This window comes from Lactuca virosa, chromosome 5, assembly GCF_052849685.1.
Source record: "Lactuca virosa cultivar CGN04683 chromosome 5, Lactuca_virosa_CGN04683_v6, whole genome shotgun sequence".
NCBI lineage: Eukaryota > Viridiplantae > Streptophyta > Magnoliopsida > Asterales > Asteraceae > Lactuca > Lactuca virosa.
This window is the reverse complement of record NC_136430.1, coordinates 24734490-24750690: the sequence shown is the minus strand read 5'-3', so window position 1 is coordinate 24750690 and position 16201 is coordinate 24734490. Positions and strand designations below refer to the sequence as shown.

Sequence of the window (16201 nt, the reverse complement as noted above, 5' to 3'; positions counted from 1 at the left end):
GTGTCTCTCTGCTCTCTAATAAAAACCCTAAACGCGTCCATCTACCTCCTTTTACCACCGAATTCTACCACCACCATCAAACGTAGTCACCACCATGTCTTTCACCTCTACGAACCCTACAAACAACCACTATCATCCACGACCCTTACCACCAGTCGCCACCATACACGACCACCACCTCCACGTACACCATCTTCGTTATAAGCATGTAATTAATGTTTTGTGTAAATATGATATTTATTCGGTGCCGACGTTTTGCCCCTTACCATGACCGTTGATTTTAGGGCTTATTTGAGAAAAGTAATGATTTTAGGGCTTCCAATCAGACCCACCTTCATATGTTCCACCGTCTTCTCCCAGATCGTTTGTTCACCATTGTCTCCTACTCACCACCTTCCGTGTCTCTCCCCAAAGAAAGTCATCATCTGATCGTTCTTCATGACCATCTGTTTCCCAGTCTTCCACGAACACCGTTGCTACTCCATCCCGAATAAAAGAGGTAAAACACGCGAATTACCCTTTATATCTCTATGAATCTCTGTATATGTATGTGTTTGCAAAAAACAGAACTAAACCTCTTCGATTTCAGATTTAACGGATTGATCAATGGCCTATTTTCCAAAGGGTTTCTCTTTACGATTTGCTTATCTGAAATGACATATGACCTCCTGCTTGCACCTTCTCTCTCTAAACCCTTAATCTAAAGACACAACACCACTCATCCTCACCAACAACTAATCTATCTACGAGAAAAGGTAACATATCTCTCCTATATATGATTATATTTTCCCTAAAAGTGTATCCAGTTGCATCTTCTCTCTCTAAACCCTTAAGGTTTTGATGTAAGTAAAAAAAACATGTAGGGAAATGATGATGTTCACGGGCCTTTGTTTGATGGTGAATGGAGTTCCCGGAGCTGTTGGCCTAATTGGAATAACCAGACATTAGATCTTCAAAAGCTACAACAGTATGTTGGAATGAACAAAATCAACCTTGTGTTAAACTATTTATCGTTGTTTCCCCTTTTTGGTTATTGAGGATTTAACTTACCTCTCATTAGTTTATCTATTGCAGCTGGTTTATGGAATTTGTTTTGATTCAACCTTAGTGGTATAGGCTGCATCCGAAGCTCTAGCTCAAGGGGCCTTGTTATGAAATGATTTGGGTACACATTTTCAACATTTTTACTTGCATTTCATTGGCTTATCTATCATAAGTGATTTGGCTTTTTAGACCTAAGTGCTTTCCTTGTGATTATATTTGTTATGTTAAGTTAATGATGATTCCTTGATGTCCAGGTAATTTTGAAACCGGAAAAATTACAATTTTCAATACATTTTAATATAGGATTTCAAGAATGATATTTATATGTTAAAAGCTTTACTGTTTTGTCGTTTATCTTTATAATTATCTTGAACAACGATGCATAATGCTTTGGTGTTTTATTTTTTTTATTGAAACTAATAAAATAGTTTGAAGTTGCATTGAATGTTTGTAAAACACAACTGAGTGCTCCATATAGTTTAATGAAAATTTGGGAATTAGTTTAGGCTCTTCAGCAACAACATATTTAGCATAATATGTGACATCCCATGTGACAAACCCAACTCAATTACTAATTATTTCAATGATTTTCTAACGTTATTAACCCTCACAAGATCCACAATCAGAAGATGCAACGGACTGGGGCGGCTCATATGTAACTGGTTATGATCATGCTTACTAGACTACCTTTTTAATGGTTTTATAATGTATAATAACTTATATCTATGTATAATTATACATCCTCTATGTATAATTGTAGGTTGGAAAATCCTATGCCCCCAACGAGCAAAAGAAGAAGCAAGGCTTGGTGATAATTTTGGTTGAGTCCTAACAGATGAACTTATTTGGCTGAAGTTTGAAAGTGGGGTCCAGATCATATCTAAAGTGGTCTAGAAAAATTGGAAGATTATAGAAGAACTTTTCTGGATAGTCTGTTGTAAGTTGACCAGACCATGGAAATTCCAAGTATAGAGGATGTAGAGCGTGTGAGATACTCTCCAAAGTGCCAGGTTAGGAAGCCATGCCAACAGCCAGAAAGCATCTACCTCTCCTTGAGGTAAGGGATTCCATTTTTACATACTTTGTTTTAAATTATATATCTTAGTTTTAAATTTCCTTTATCCATGTAATCTTTAGTGACACAATGCTTTGGAATTTTCAGAACTTCAATTGAGTTATAATTTGTTATATTTGCTATTATATATGCTCTTAATTCACATAATTGGTGGTTAGATGTTGCATTTTTGTCCATGGTTAGTACTTCTAGCAATTTTTACCCCAAAAGTGTTGTACTTTGAAAGTGGACACATGAACCAACTTAAAAAAAAAACTACTCTATAATTTCAAAGTACAATGTCCTATAAAAAATAGTTAGTTGCAATTAACGAAATGAGTGGTGGTGGCCTACAAAAAGTAAGGACAGGGACTATTTCTGTATTTTTTTCTAATTCCTAGAAAATGTAAGGACTATTTATGTAGTTTTTGCAAAATGAATGAACAGAAACCATTTCAATTTTATATAATTACATACCATATCTGTAATTTTACTTTCATTATGAATCGGAGGTTTTAATAGAAACTAGAGGGGAATCATGCGCGCCGTTGGCGCTGTGTTCGTTTTTTTTCTCTTGTCAGCAAAAACCTCTTCTGATAAAAGTCAAAACATTAGCCAACAGCCCACAAACCTCGTATCTATATTAATGAAGACATATTCGACATACAGGAGGCCTTTGGATCCAAGAAGCTTCACACATTCATTTTTGCACCAATCTCTGAAGTCCATTGCCTCTACAAAAACCAAAAACACAAGTAAAAAATTAATGCTATAGAAAGAAGAATTGTAAGGAGGATGATATATACAAAGCTAATTGCTATTCCTTTAAGTGAAGGAAGTGTACCTGAATGTTTAGCCATCACATCTCTTTTCCCTTTCAATGAAGGAGATGATGAAAGAGAAGTTTCAACAGCTCTTCCACTTCCAAACTCCTGTCGACTCATACTGGCTCCTTTAAAATCAGCCCTGCATCACAACCACAAACACATCAAACACACTTCCATAAAATATAAATCGTAAAATAAAAACACATATACAATAAAAGTAACATACTTTTTTGCTTCTTGTTTCAGGTGATCCAAAGGACCCCAACAAAGATTATAACTTATATGAATTGTCAAATACTTTTAACAAATACTACTATTATTTAGTATTATTATATATATTGTTATTACGATAGTTCTAAATATTATGTATTATAAAATTATAATAGAATATTATTTATTTGTATATAATTAATATAAATTAATTATAAATTTCGTTAAATCCCATTATACCGAATTGCCCCTACAATAAAACAATACAATGTCGTAATAGAAAGTAATGAAAGTAGGGTGACATAGAACACAAATAAATATAAGTATGTTGCTATTTTTTTCATTAATGTAATTTCAGAGCCAATATATATGTGTGTAATCTGAGTACTGATGCATGATTTCCCTTGGACTATATGTTTCAATGGTTGTCCGTATCCAAAAACTGAAAAAAAAAAAAAAACCTTAAGAAATCGTTAATAAATTAATAGTAAACTGCAAAAACACTCATATGGTTCGATCTTGACCTGTTGTAATGACCTATGTTTCAATGGTTGTCCGTATCCAAAAACTGAAAAAAAAAAAAAACCTTAAGAAATCGTTAATAAATTAATAGTAAACTGCAAAATGTCAATTGGATTTGACTATATTCCATTACCTCTCAACTGTTCCAAATAAAACGATAAGAAGTTCAGACATCTGCCCGTGTGTAAGCAAACTCCATCTCCGGTCTCTCTCAGCCAGCCGACAGCGGCTCCGGCCAGCACTTCCACCGAACGCCTTCGCCAACACCGGTTATTAATTAACTATTTCATGATCGCAAACACAAGGTTTGTGTAAAGTTATAGAATTGAGAACCATGCAGTTCCTTGTTAAGACGGATACAGATGAATAGTGACCATGAACGAAGAAGTGGGAATAAAGAAATATAAAAAAATATCTAGGATAAAAGACGAACCGAAAGTAGCTGATTTCCAAAATGTTGGAAACATTTGCAGAGACTGTAACGGTTGTTAACATTCTTTTGGTTGCAGTCATTGAACTCGTGTTCCTCGTTCATTTCTATATCCAAAAAAAAAAACTGATTATCATTAGCAACTCGAGTAAAAAACATGACTATTCTCATCAAACATACATTGCCTCGCATTTTTCACCATACTAAAATTGACTACCTTGATAATATCCAAACTTCTGACAATTTTTCATAATTGTACTTTCAATTCTAGCAGTGTATAGTTATTGAGATCGTTTGAACATTGGACAATCAAATTTTCAACCAGAGTTATTTGGTGGATTGAAACCAAGAAGAACTGTAGAAGTCGATGCACATTGATCTAAAAAGAACCCCTGCAATTAGTATAACTATTTATCCTTTTCTTGGAAGACTACAATTAATTCTTTTGGTACTATCGTCTATGGACATATCTATTTTTTTTAAAAGGATACCTGCCAAAATAGAATTCTTTCTATAGCGGAACCTGTGGGGACAGCCTCTGGCCACGTAGGGATGACGATATACGCAGCAAATCTTTCATGTGCTCTGATTTTATTAGCAATCTTAAGAGCAGTCTCCATCGGAATCAAATTATTAGCACCTACAAAAGGAAAACAACAGCAGATGGTAACATATTATTATGTTGACATGTAAAAAAAAAAAAAACTTTATTACCCAAATCTTAATAATTACTCCAATTATAGGATGATCCAATAAAATACTGGTTCTCAATATAGATGAAATGTTGGGCACGACAAATAGCCATGACAAGTGCAGAATATATGCTCATATCAATAAGCACATTCTTCCCACAAAACAAATTCTGTTTACACAAATACATTTATAAGCATTTCATTATTGTTTATTAAATATATATATATATATATATATATATATATATATATATATATAAGAGATACAGTGATATATCATCACCTTGGTTGTAGCTTCTTGGGGATCTTTTGGGATCCATTTTTTTTTTTTTTTGATTATTTTTATTTATAAAGTTACGTGATCATTTTACTCCAAATAATCAACAAAAATTCTGAATCGAATAGTTAAAAATCACATTAACTGGTTTCTTAAATGACCATTGTCACTGTTGTTAGTCTTTGGGGAATTTAAGCAAACACATGGTGAGCATAATATATAAAGTTTAAGAGAGTTCACCTCCTCAGACGTGTCAATCCTCTTCCAGCAAAGGTAACGGAATCCGACAGAATTGCAATTTGAGATTCCATTCCATGGCGTGTTTGGTTGCCAAATGGACGGAATTCAGTTCCATCGGAATCCTTCAAGTTCCATGTTTGATGGATTTCACCATTCTTATGGAAGGGTGGAAGGAATTCAATTCAACTCCATTCTTTCTTTTTCAAAAGACCAAAATACCCTCATCATATATATATTGAAATGAAATAAATAAAAATGATAAATTAAACCATAAATGAAAACTTAAAAACTATTTAGTTATTATTAACGAATTCCATTGAATTTCCTGTGACATGTTATAATTCATTCCTTCATATTCCAATTCCTTCACAAAACATTAACCAAGATTATCTCTTTATATTCCATTTTCAATGTTACATTTTCCAAAGTATTTCTTGTAATTATATAAACATGTGTAGCAACTTACTGTATTTAATCAATTGCTCTTGAGCCAGACTCTCCAACCGTTGTTTCAGTGCTTTATTTTCCATGAACAGAATAAGACTTTGCTGATTCAGAAATTCCACCTCAGCAGACACCTCAGAACCCTCTGCCTACAGTCACAAAATATATAACATGACCTGGTTGGAATCAATAAAATATTAATAAAAACTTTTTTTTTTTAAATTCTAATCTACCTGTAAAGCCTGTACATTCTTTTCCAGCTCAGCAATGTACTGAAGCTTCCGAACCCGTGAACGTTAAGCAAATTGCCTGTATCAAGTTGATTATTAGATGAGCCATTTATCTCATATGAAAACCAGACAAAAGATATCATCTTGACAAAAAGAGTAAGAAATCTATTAAAGTACAACAACTTCACTTAATTTCAAGAGTCATAAAGATGAAAAATAACTTGACTTTTAGTATCCCAATTCCCAGATATATAGTTTTATTTAATTACACGAGCATGAATGAATAACTATAATCAAGATGGGAAAGGAACAAAAGAGAGAAAAATTTTGGTTACTGTTTGGCACGTTTTGTGTCTGTTTCTGATGCAGAAGGTTTGTTGTTAGAAGAATCCTTTCTTTCAGAACTATCTCCATCTTGTCTAACAGATTCAACTGCATCTTTCTTCTCCCTTGCTATTGAGAAAAGCGGACAGCCTATTATCCAATTCATGCTCTGTATCAACAATATACAGCTGCAATACGAAAGTTCTATCTATGAAACCAAAGAAGCATAAACACAATCCATGGCCATTTTCTCAATGACCTTCTCAATCAAAACAGCAGCATCGTGAACAGTTGCAATGATGTAAGCACTTTCTTCTTCCACACTGATTCCAAATTCTTCTTCAAGTCCCATGACAATTTCAACCTATTTACACGAACATTATGAACATATTGGTTTGAACATGTGTCAGAAATTTAATGTATATATACAAATACAAAAAAGGATTTTGTAATTTCAACCATAATAAAGAAAAACAAAATACTGTATCAACAGAATCAACTCCAACTGAAGCAAACTTTTATTCTCCCATGACAACAGAGTCTTCTGGCAGTTGAAGGGCTGCTTCGTAACAATCGGAAATTAGAAGCCCTGGCCTGTAAAAAGAATGAATTACATCCATAAATAGTAGAAACAACCAAGAAACAAAAACCGTATGTAAGAAATCCACAAATAAGCAGAAATCTAGCATAAATCGGAAGTGAAATCGTTATCCATAACCATAGCTTACTATACCAGGTTTACCAACTGTTGTTTGATTACCAACGTTGTGCAGGTCCGATGGTTGTGAGCAAAGCATCAGCCTAATCCAGAAAATCATAAACAACAAAACGGAAAATGATTAAATATTAGAGCGACGGTGGCTGCTGCGCTCCTCCTGGTGGTCATAGTGACCTAAAATAAACGACTGAGAAACAGGATCCCGAAAGCGATAGTTGGAGGAGGACACATACATGCGGTCGACGACGACGGTGGTCCGTGGCGGTGAAGGGGGTGAGGCGGCGAGCGATCGGTGGTGGTCCGTCGGGGGTGGGTCGCTGGTGTTGATGTCGGCTGAAGATGATGGCGATGACCAGAAGAATCGTCGGTGAAGGAATACCAAAGCCTGAAACCCACTACCCACTGAGGTGGAATAGATCGAACCCAAAAAAAGGCGGTGGGTAGCCGAGGTAGAGGCGGTATGGAGAAGGATCCTGAAAATAGAAAGAAAGACAGTTTCTTTGATTAAAAGAAATTGAGGCGGTTGATAAGATGGAAAGGAAAAAGGAGCTGGGGCGCTTTTATGAAAAGGAAAACTTAAGTGGAAGAAGAAGAAAGAGAAAAAAGTAGTCGGCTATATGAGAACGAAAGATATGTGCCCAAACTGAAAAGCCGAAGAGTTCCGTGTGAAATGAAGAAAGAGAAGAAACAACACTGTTGACGAAGGTTTTAAGAATTTATATTATATATAATGTACCTTATTTAAAAAAGAGTTGTTTTTTTTACGCTTTTTATTACCAGGTCAAAATCCGAGTTTGATGCAAGTGTTTTTAATGAAAGCCATGAAACCTGCAATGTTATTTTCAGTGTAGGTGGTTATGGACAATGAAATATAACAAGGGATTATAATTGTTGACTGTTCATTTACAAAGCTACATCGGGTACAACTTCTACCTATTTAGAATGTAATAATTTTCAGAATTGTTTTTGAAATTATAGAGTATTTGTGCAATAAAAGTTTTAAGGGGTATTTTGGTCATTTTATGAAGTTTGATGGTTTAATGACCTGCCAAAATAATAACTATGGAGGAATTATGTTTTTTTTCTGGATAATTGCAACAGTGTTCATTTGATTTTTGATGGCACTTGGTATGATGCTTTGAAGTTTTGGTGTAATAATAAGAATAAAGGGTAATATGGTTCTTTGCTTGTTACTGTCAAATATAACAGGTGGTTCAAACCTTGTTTGAAATTTTAAGTTTTTGGTTGACAGGAGAGAAAAAAGATTATAGTGTGATGCATAGAAATTTTGGTGAGATTACTCAAACAAAGGGCATTATGGTCTTGTTTTGTTTATTGCTATTTGTGCTAGAATTTTTTAAATCAACATGAATATTAATGATTATGGAAGGTAGGGGAAAATAAGTTGGCTTGATGCTTTGAAGTTCTGGTGCAATAAAATTTTTTAGGGGCATTTTGGTCTTTCTCTATTATTTTAAGAAGTTTTTTTTCAAGGTCTTTTCAGTTGAGTTGTACTATGTGCTTACTCCTATGTATTTCTAACAAGTTGTGCCTTTGGAGAAATACCGATTAAGTGTACACACAAAATTCTCTATCTTTGTAAATTAAAAATCAATAAATTAGAGTATAAAGTTTGTCACAAAGTATTTAAACATTAATACGTCTGGTAAACATGTAATAGATAATTTGATGAATTTGAAATCCAACAACAAAACCATTTTAACATTAATACGTAAGGTAAACATGTAATAGATAGATTTAGAAAACATCTTTGGCCAATGTATGAAACTTGGATTACAAATCTAAGTTAAATGTTAGTATTATTATAAAACTGATATATTAACGTTAAAATCATTTGATGTTGTTCAATATCTTTTGATTTTAAAATAAAAAAATAAAAACTATAAGTATTCTGTAATTAATAGTTAATGGTAAATTGCAATTAATAGTTAATGTTTTTTTAGAAAGGAAACTTTCCTAACGATGGTTTTTGGGTCCGTTTTCATGCAACGTGCGGCTACAAATCTATCTGGAAATTATTCGTCGAAAGGACACAAAACAATTCGACAAAAAGTCAAAAAAAAAACTATCTAGCGCCAAAAAGAAAATAATTGCAGCGCCGCATTGCGTTGCGTACTATTTGTTACCGTAAAACTGACCAAGAACAGTATGAGTGTTCCTAGAAATATAACATGTTTCCGGATGAAACTAACTGCCGAAAGAACTCATTCGCCGCCGCCGCTTTGCGCGGGTACACCACTAGTATATATATATATATATATATATATATATATATATATATATATATATATATATATATATATATATATAAATGTAATTGAATCTTATATAATATTTACAAGTTACAACTTGTTATAGATGAAAAAAGGGTATAAATATACACTTATTATGGATTAAAACCAAAACACGTCTTCCATAACTACAAAATGCAAGTTTTAATATGGTTATTTTCTTTTGTTTATGTGGTTACGGTGACTCCAATGTATGATGTATAGCCTCATGTTCGCAAGAGGATTAACCATGGTGCATATAAGCTAGACGGACACCTTTGTTAGAGAGACCATTCTTTCCAAAAAAAAAAAAAAAAAAAAAGTAACAATTTCTAAGAAAGACATCAAATTCAAGTTTTGCAACCCACAAAATTCGATTAAAATCACAATTTGAGCTCCGGTTTTTTTTATGGGAGCTGATTCTTCCACTAAAGATTTTGATAAATCCGCTGAAATTATAAGTGGTATGACAACTAGACCCTCGTTTAAATTGTAGTGTATTATTATTTTTTTTTGGACGGATGATTCTACCTGAGTAATTATGTTAAAAAAATGTTCGGCTAACTCCCCTCGTTCACAATCACATCGCCCTCTTAACCGTTCTCTCTGTTTTTATCAACCATTTTCTTCTTCAGAGCTACCACAGAGACGACTAGCTTCACTGCCCGCCTCCACGGTGACCACCACCTCCACTGCCGGCGTAGGTACCGGTTTTGTTTCCGGGGGAGAATTCCGGCGACCTTTTTTGAGAATGAGAAAAAGAGAAGTGAAGATATTCATAATTCAATGACGCTAAGCTAGGTACCTTGAATTTTATTGAATTTTTATAAGATTTATATTTAAAATCGTTCACATGCATATGGAGAGAATTACAACAAAGAGCATGAAACAATGAAGTCTTGAATTAAAAAAAAAAAAAAAAAAGGTAGACTTGAACCAAGAAAGAAGAAGGCTTCAACAAGAATTTAATAAAGTCGCCCCCTGCTATAGTAAAAAGAATGAGAAATCTAACTATCAAGGTTCACCATGAACCTAGTTTCACTTTATTTTGATATGTAAATTTCTCATTATTCACAGGTAAAAGGATATTGAACTCAATTATTGAATTTCAAATTCCTCAACTATTGTTTAGTAACTTAGATCAATAATATTTGATATCAATCCCATATAGGCATACATAGAGAATCAGAGACTAAATATGATCATGATCTTTTAATAGAACCAAGAATCAAGATCACTTCCCAGAAGTAGCGGATTTCCGGCTGAAGATTGAAGCGCCGAAGGAGAAGGAGGAAGGACCGTCCTGTGCGTCGTGGTTGGAAAATGGAAACAAATCTTTTGGATCTTTTTCTCTTTTCAATATCTCTGAATTAAAATAAGGGTATATATGTCAATGCACTATTAATTCAGTGGATGTATAAAAATATACCGTGGAAAAATCACTTCCCTTTTTTTATTGTTTAAACTTTAAACGGTTTGTAACCTAATAATGTTTTAGATTTAGTATACGGTAATTACATTTCTTAAAACTAACTTAAATACACAAAATGGATAAGGATTGTGGGTCAAAATCAAAAGTGTATTAATTCTTAAATGACTTATCCAAAACTCACCCGATAAAAAAAAATTCTAAATAAATTAAAGTTAGAATTTCTTTTTTTAAACATAATGTAACAATAATCGAAATAAGCTGTTGGGATTTGGAAGAAACAGACTCCGCCATAAAAACTAGGAACTACGATACAACAACCCAACAAACATCGTTCCATTTCCTAGAATTGGTGAAATCTCGATCAACAACAAAATGGCTAAAGAGGAGACGTTTATTGGATCGATAGATCAAGGAACAACAAGCACAAGATTCATCCTCTACAATAAGAAAGCTGAAAACATTGGATCCCACCAAATCGAGTTTACTCAGTTCTGCCCACATGCAGGGTAAAATCAAATCAAATTCTTCTTCTTCGTTTTTTTGTCGTCTTTAATTTTCGGTTTTTATGCATGATAATTCATAACGATGATAGATGGGTGGAGCACGACCCTATGGAGATTCTCGAAAGTGTGAGAATATGCGTATCAAAGACCATAGACAAAGCCACCGCTAATGGATACAACATTGACAATGGCCTCAAAGCAATCGGAATCACGAATCAGAGAGAAACCACCGTTGTTTGGAGCAAATCCACCGGAATTCCTCTTTACAATGCAATCGTCTGGATGGATATACGAACCAGCTCCATTTGCAGGTTCCTTCTCATCATCTCTTCCCAAATCTTTTTTACAATTCAGATCCTTGAATAACAATAGTCAAAAATCATCCCTTTTTGCATGTCATAAATTTAACGTTTTTAAAACCGGATTCGATTTTTTATCAGCGAATTGGAGAAAAAGTTATCAGGTGGAAGAACCCATTTTCTAGAAACATGTGGATTGCCAATAAGCACGTATTTCAGCGCGATGAAACTGTTATGGCTTCTGGAGAATGTGAAGAGGGTGAAAGAAGCTGCAGAAAAAGGCGACGCATTGTTTGGAACCATTGATTCCTGGTTAATCTGGAACTTAACCGGAGGCATAAACAACGGCATCCACGTCACCGACGTGTCAAATGCATCCCGAACAATGCTTATGAACATCAAAACCTTAAATTGGGACAAACCCACATTAGAAACACTCAAAATTCCTTCATCCATCCTCCCAAAGATCATCAGCAACTCCGAGGTCATCGGTCGCGTCGGAAAAGGATGGCCGTTCACCGGAGTTCCGATTTCCGGTTGTTTAGGCGACCAACACGCAGCGATGTTAGGGCAAGCCTGTAAAAAAGGGCATGCAAAATGCACTTACGGGACCGGCGCTTTCATACTCTTGAACACCGGTGAGGAAGTAATCAAATCGCAACATGGATTATTGACGACTTTAGCCTTCAAGCTCGGGAAAGATGCGTCCACAAACTACGCCCTAGAAGGTTCAATCGCCATCGCCGGAGCTGCGGTGCAATGGCTGAGGGACAGTCTTGGAATTATAAGCAGTGCGAAAGAGATTGAAGATTTAGCTTCAGAGGTTGAATCTACTGGTGGGGTCTACTTTGTCCCTGCTTTCAATGGACTTTTTGCACCATGGTGGCGTGAAGATGCTCGAGGAGTTATTATTGGGATTACTCGGTTTACAAATAAATGTCATATCGCTCGAGCTGTTCTTGAAAGTATGTGTTTTCAGGTGAAAGATGTGTTGGGTTCGATGCGTAAAGATGTAGGTCACAGAAATGAAGGGAGGAATGAAAAAGGGGAGTTTTCTCTTAGGGTTGATGGTGGGGCCACTATTAACACCATGCTTATGCAATTTCAGGTATATTTTTTGGTTAGAAAAAGTAAAGCATATTGGTGATAAGTATTTAGTACATTTTTTGTATTTGTATTTTTCTTTTTTGTAGTCTGATATATTGGGTATACGAGTCGTGAGGCCGAGTGACATAGAGACAACTGCACTTGGAGCAGCTTATGCAGCTGGTTTAGCGGTTGGAGTTTGGAGTGAAAAAGATGTATTTTCAAATGAGGAAAGAATGAAGAAAGATAAGACTTTTAGTCCTGTGTTGAGTGAGGAATTGAGGAAGAAGAAAGTGGATTCTTGGATTAAAGCTCTGGAAAGAACTTTTGACTTGGCTGATTTGTCCCTCTAGTACAATATTATTACCATTACTTTCTCTCTTATTATTCAAGTAAAGATAGTTGGAGATTGGTCTTCATACGTTCGCGAGTGTATGGTAATTCTTTACGGTTAATGGTGAATGCAAATTAGATCGGTAAAAGACGCGGTTGATGATTTTTTTTTTCCTATGAAACGTGTATTTTGAAGTATTTAATAAAAACATTGTTCTTTTTATAATTTACTCATTCAAATTGCACCAAATAGTAACGTACACACAACATGTTTTATATTTTTATCTTATAATAGCAACTTAGTTACAGTTTTACCAACTATAGCAAAAGTTAACCTGAAAAATCGGTAAGCAGTAACAAATCTACTTTTTAATTTCTTTCTTTTTATATTTTTTTGCTTATGAGTAATTACTAATATCAACTCATCATTTTGAATCAAAGAAATGTTTAAGCGGGATAATCTCAATCAAACTTGTAATAATCATATAGCTTCAACCAATGCTAGGAATTTGCAAATTTGTATGCTCGAAAAGAACAATATTATATCAAAGAAGAATGGTTTGCAAATTTGTGCCTACTGATGTTCGTTAATCTAATTTAAAATGAACTGCCGGTATATATTTGTGTAAAATTGTTTTAATTAGTGTAATTTTATTGGTTTTTTATGGACTATGCGAATACCAAATATTGATGTTCGATTACCTTACATATCATGTATCTCAAGCACATTGACGAAAACTGAACCGAGTGTCTTGAAGAGATAGATCGGCTAGTCGAACTAGAGTTGAGTAAGACCGGAAATGATTTCATGTATGCTTCACATATATACTTACTGTGTTAAGAAAAGCTTAAAAATAATCACAACTTTTATCCAATTAAAAATAATCACAACTTTTATCCAACATCAAGTGCTCTTTTTCAAATTTCTGTGTCTCAAAGATCCTATAAACATTAAATATGTACACTCAAAAGTGCAACTGCGATTTTAGCACCTTAAGTAAAATCAAATTAGCGTTCAAAAAATGTTTACTATGAATTTAGGCATTAACTGCAGCTTTTCTGGGTGAATACGTATTCTCATATACATACATATCTATCATATACACTGCTGTCATCTACTCTACATACAGTTTTCATGCACATACTTAACTGTCATATACATACTTATCATACAAACAGACATATACATACATACCTATTTCAATTTTGATGGAGGAAAGTTGATCAAGGTAGAAGTTAAGTCATAAAATTTACTATCTTATTATTGGAAAAATCAAGATTTCTATATCAACATTTTTTTTTTGCAAACATGGAGCGGACGTGGCTTTAAACAGCAAAAACATGACAACGGAGGAATAATCATTTCCTTCAGTCTATCCATTTAATTCCATCCGACCAACCAACCAACCAAACACACATTCTTGATACATTATTACATACAATGAGCATTTTTAAGAAGAAAAACCTAAACTTGACACTGACTAAAACAAACTACAAGCTGGATATCAATCTTCATCATCAGAACTATCATCACTACTGTACTCGGTATCACTATCATCATCAATATCAAGTTGCACATGTCGAACCTGTATCGGTTGTGGTCCCTTCCCAAACCCAGGAACATGAACCGGTTGCTGTTGTTCCTCCAATCTAGGAGCAACAACAACCGAATCCAAAGGTGGCAAAGCCACCGGGTCCCCCGGCTTCCATCCAGCCGGCGGAAGAATTGGTAGATCCGTCGGCAACTGCACCGGCATCCCCGGCTTCCACCCAGACGGCACCACAATATTCGTAGGAAGCATATCCTTAATCGCCATATTCCCAACCAAATTACCCTCCAACATATTTTCAGCCAAGGGCTCAATCGTAAATTTATCTTTATCAGATTTAGGTAATCCCACGTCCATGTCAGCAAATAAGTACAACTGAGAAGCACGCATCTGCTCCTCCTGGGGTGCGGGAGGCAAAGCCCCCCGCAGGGGGGCCGTCCCGGCCCCAAACTCAGGCGGAGCAAACGTCGTGTAACTTATTCTATGCGCGTACGATAAAATATCGTTTAAGTTTAAATGTGTGGCAACTGTTGTTGTATTTGAATCCTCTTCACTTTCTTCAACTTTGGATCTTTTTAAACGGCGATAATCAGAGTAATCATCGACTAACATGTCGAGAACACGTTCGGATTCTTTAAGTTTGTTAGCAAACGCGAGAATTGCGGAATCTTTGGATCGGATTTCGCGGGTAATTTTTTGTTTGGCGTCTTGGAGGTCGAGGATTTCTTGGAGTTCAGTTACGGATTCGAAGAGTTGGGATTGGAGGGTTGTAAAGAGGGAGATGATTTCTTTTGTGGTGGTGGGAATGGAATCGGTTGGGGCTTGGGTTTGGATGGAAAGGAATGTGGGAAATGAACCACGGAATGTGGTAAGCCATTGGGTTTGGTTTGTGGAGACATCGAAGAGTTTTGTTGTGAGGGATGACATTCTTAAGAGGATTGATTGGGCTCTTTGTAGTGGTGGAAGGAGGGGGAGGAGGGTTAGGGAGGTGGGGGTTGTTTGTAGATTTGGGTGGAGGTTAGGTGGGTGTGATTGTGGGATTTGTGAGGTGAATTTTGGAGGGGCTGGGGTTTGTAAAGATGGTGAATTAGGGTTTGGGAGGCCTAGCCTAGCGGGAGATTGTATCATCTGGTGAGGTACGTTTTGTAGCATTTTTGGACTTTTCTTATGAATCTGTTTGTTACAAAACCAACAAAAAAAAAAGGTTTAACATCAGATGATAATAATGCAGTCTACAACTCTACATAATATGAATCAGTCCATTCAACCATGATATGATTTCAGGAAAGCATCATGGAGTTAAAGAAGCCATTTTTGATAAACCAATTGACCAAATTGTTTTTAGCAGTTCCACACAAAAACATCATACACATTCATGGGGATGCCAAAGAGAAAATTCATGTATTTTGTGCAACATAATTCGATGCAATTCCCACAGATCTGGAGGGGCAGATGGGTTGGTTGCAGAAGGAATATGATTAAATGAGGGATTAGGAGGGTGTTTGGCTAAGCTTATTAAAAATGCTTTTAACTTTTTAACTGATATCTTATTAGCTTATAGCAATGTCAAAACAGAGTTTTTAAAAAAAAATGTTTGGATTAGCTTATAGCGGTGTCAAAACGCTATAAGCTGATAAGCCATTTTTAGTGTTTGGCAAAAAAAAAAAAAACTGTTTATATGTGTCAAATTACCAA

The 16201-nt window shown here is 35.1% G+C and overlaps 2 protein-coding genes and 1 pseudogene across 12 annotated transcripts; 1 reads left to right on the top strand and 2 right to left on the bottom strand.

Moving 5' to 3' along the window:
• Window positions 1-2538: 2538 nt before the first annotated feature.
• On the bottom strand, window positions 2539-7531 carry LOC145114686 (uncharacterized). 11 transcript variants are annotated; one of them, XM_079050762.1, is made up of 13 exons: window positions 7246-7524; window positions 7028-7095; window positions 6754-6888; window positions 6554-6658; window positions 6306-6444; window positions 5974-6049; window positions 5763-5889; window positions 5297-5493; window positions 4091-4727; window positions 3791-3938; window positions 3673-3703; window positions 2943-3064; window positions 2539-2832 (listed from the first exon to the last, which is right to left on the bottom strand). In XM_079050762.1, the coding sequence occupies exons 9-13, from the start codon at window positions 4277-4279 to the stop codon at window positions 2702-2704; spliced, it is 621 nt and encodes a 206-aa protein (XP_078906888.1). In that variant the 5' UTR covers window positions 4280-4727; window positions 5297-5493; window positions 5763-5889; window positions 5974-6049; window positions 6306-6444; window positions 6554-6658; window positions 6754-6888; window positions 7028-7095; window positions 7246-7524; the 3' UTR covers window positions 2539-2701. The 11 variants fall into 11 exon arrangements, with proteins under 11 accessions (XP_078906888.1, XP_078906887.1, XP_078906889.1 ...); XM_079050761.1 differs by having other exon boundaries at window positions 6777-6888; XM_079050763.1 differs by having other exon boundaries at window positions 2539-2691; window positions 2766-2832; window positions 6306-6888; window positions 7246-7531.
• Window positions 7532-11023: 3492 nt separating this feature from the next.
• LOC145115975 (glycerol kinase-like) lies at window positions 11024-13109 on the top strand. The gene is made up of 4 exons (XM_079052332.1): window positions 11024-11241; window positions 11328-11549; window positions 11679-12645; window positions 12731-13109. The coding sequence occupies exons 1-4, from the start codon at window positions 11108-11110 to the stop codon at window positions 12974-12976; spliced, it is 1569 nt and encodes a 522-aa protein (XP_078908458.1). The 5' UTR covers window positions 11024-11107; the 3' UTR covers window positions 12977-13109.
• A 1209-nt stretch (window positions 13110-14318) lies between these two features.
• Window positions 14319-15678, bottom strand: LOC145115950 (mediator of RNA polymerase II transcription subunit 4 pseudogene; annotated as a pseudogene).
• Window positions 15679-16201: the final 523 nt, after the last annotated feature.

Bases quoted from the DNA above. Each gene is read 5' to 3' on its own strand.
- LOC145115975 (XM_079052332.1), top strand. From the start codon at position 11,108: ATGGCTAAAGAGGAGACGTTTATTGGATCGATAGATCAAGGAACAACA. The intron at 11,550-11,678 runs GTTCCTTCTCAT...ATTTTTTATCAG, and splicing joins CGAACCAGCTCCATTTGCAG to CGAATTGGAGAAAAAGTTAT. The intron at 12,646-12,730 runs GTATATTTTTTG...TCTTTTTTGTAG, and splicing joins CCATGCTTATGCAATTTCAG to TCTGATATATTGGGTATACG.
- LOC145114686 (XM_079050758.1), bottom strand. From the start codon at position 4,279: ATGCGAGGCAATGTATGTTTGATGAGAATAGTCATGTTTTTTACTCGA. The intron at 3,939-4,090 runs GTTCGTCTTTTA...ATCATGAAATAG, and splicing joins TTGGAAATCAGCTACTTTCG to TTAATTAATAACCGGTGTTG. The intron at 2,833-2,942 runs GTACACTTCCTT...TGGTTTTTGTAG, and splicing joins TGTGATGGCTAAACATTCAG to AGGCAATGGACTTCAGAGAT.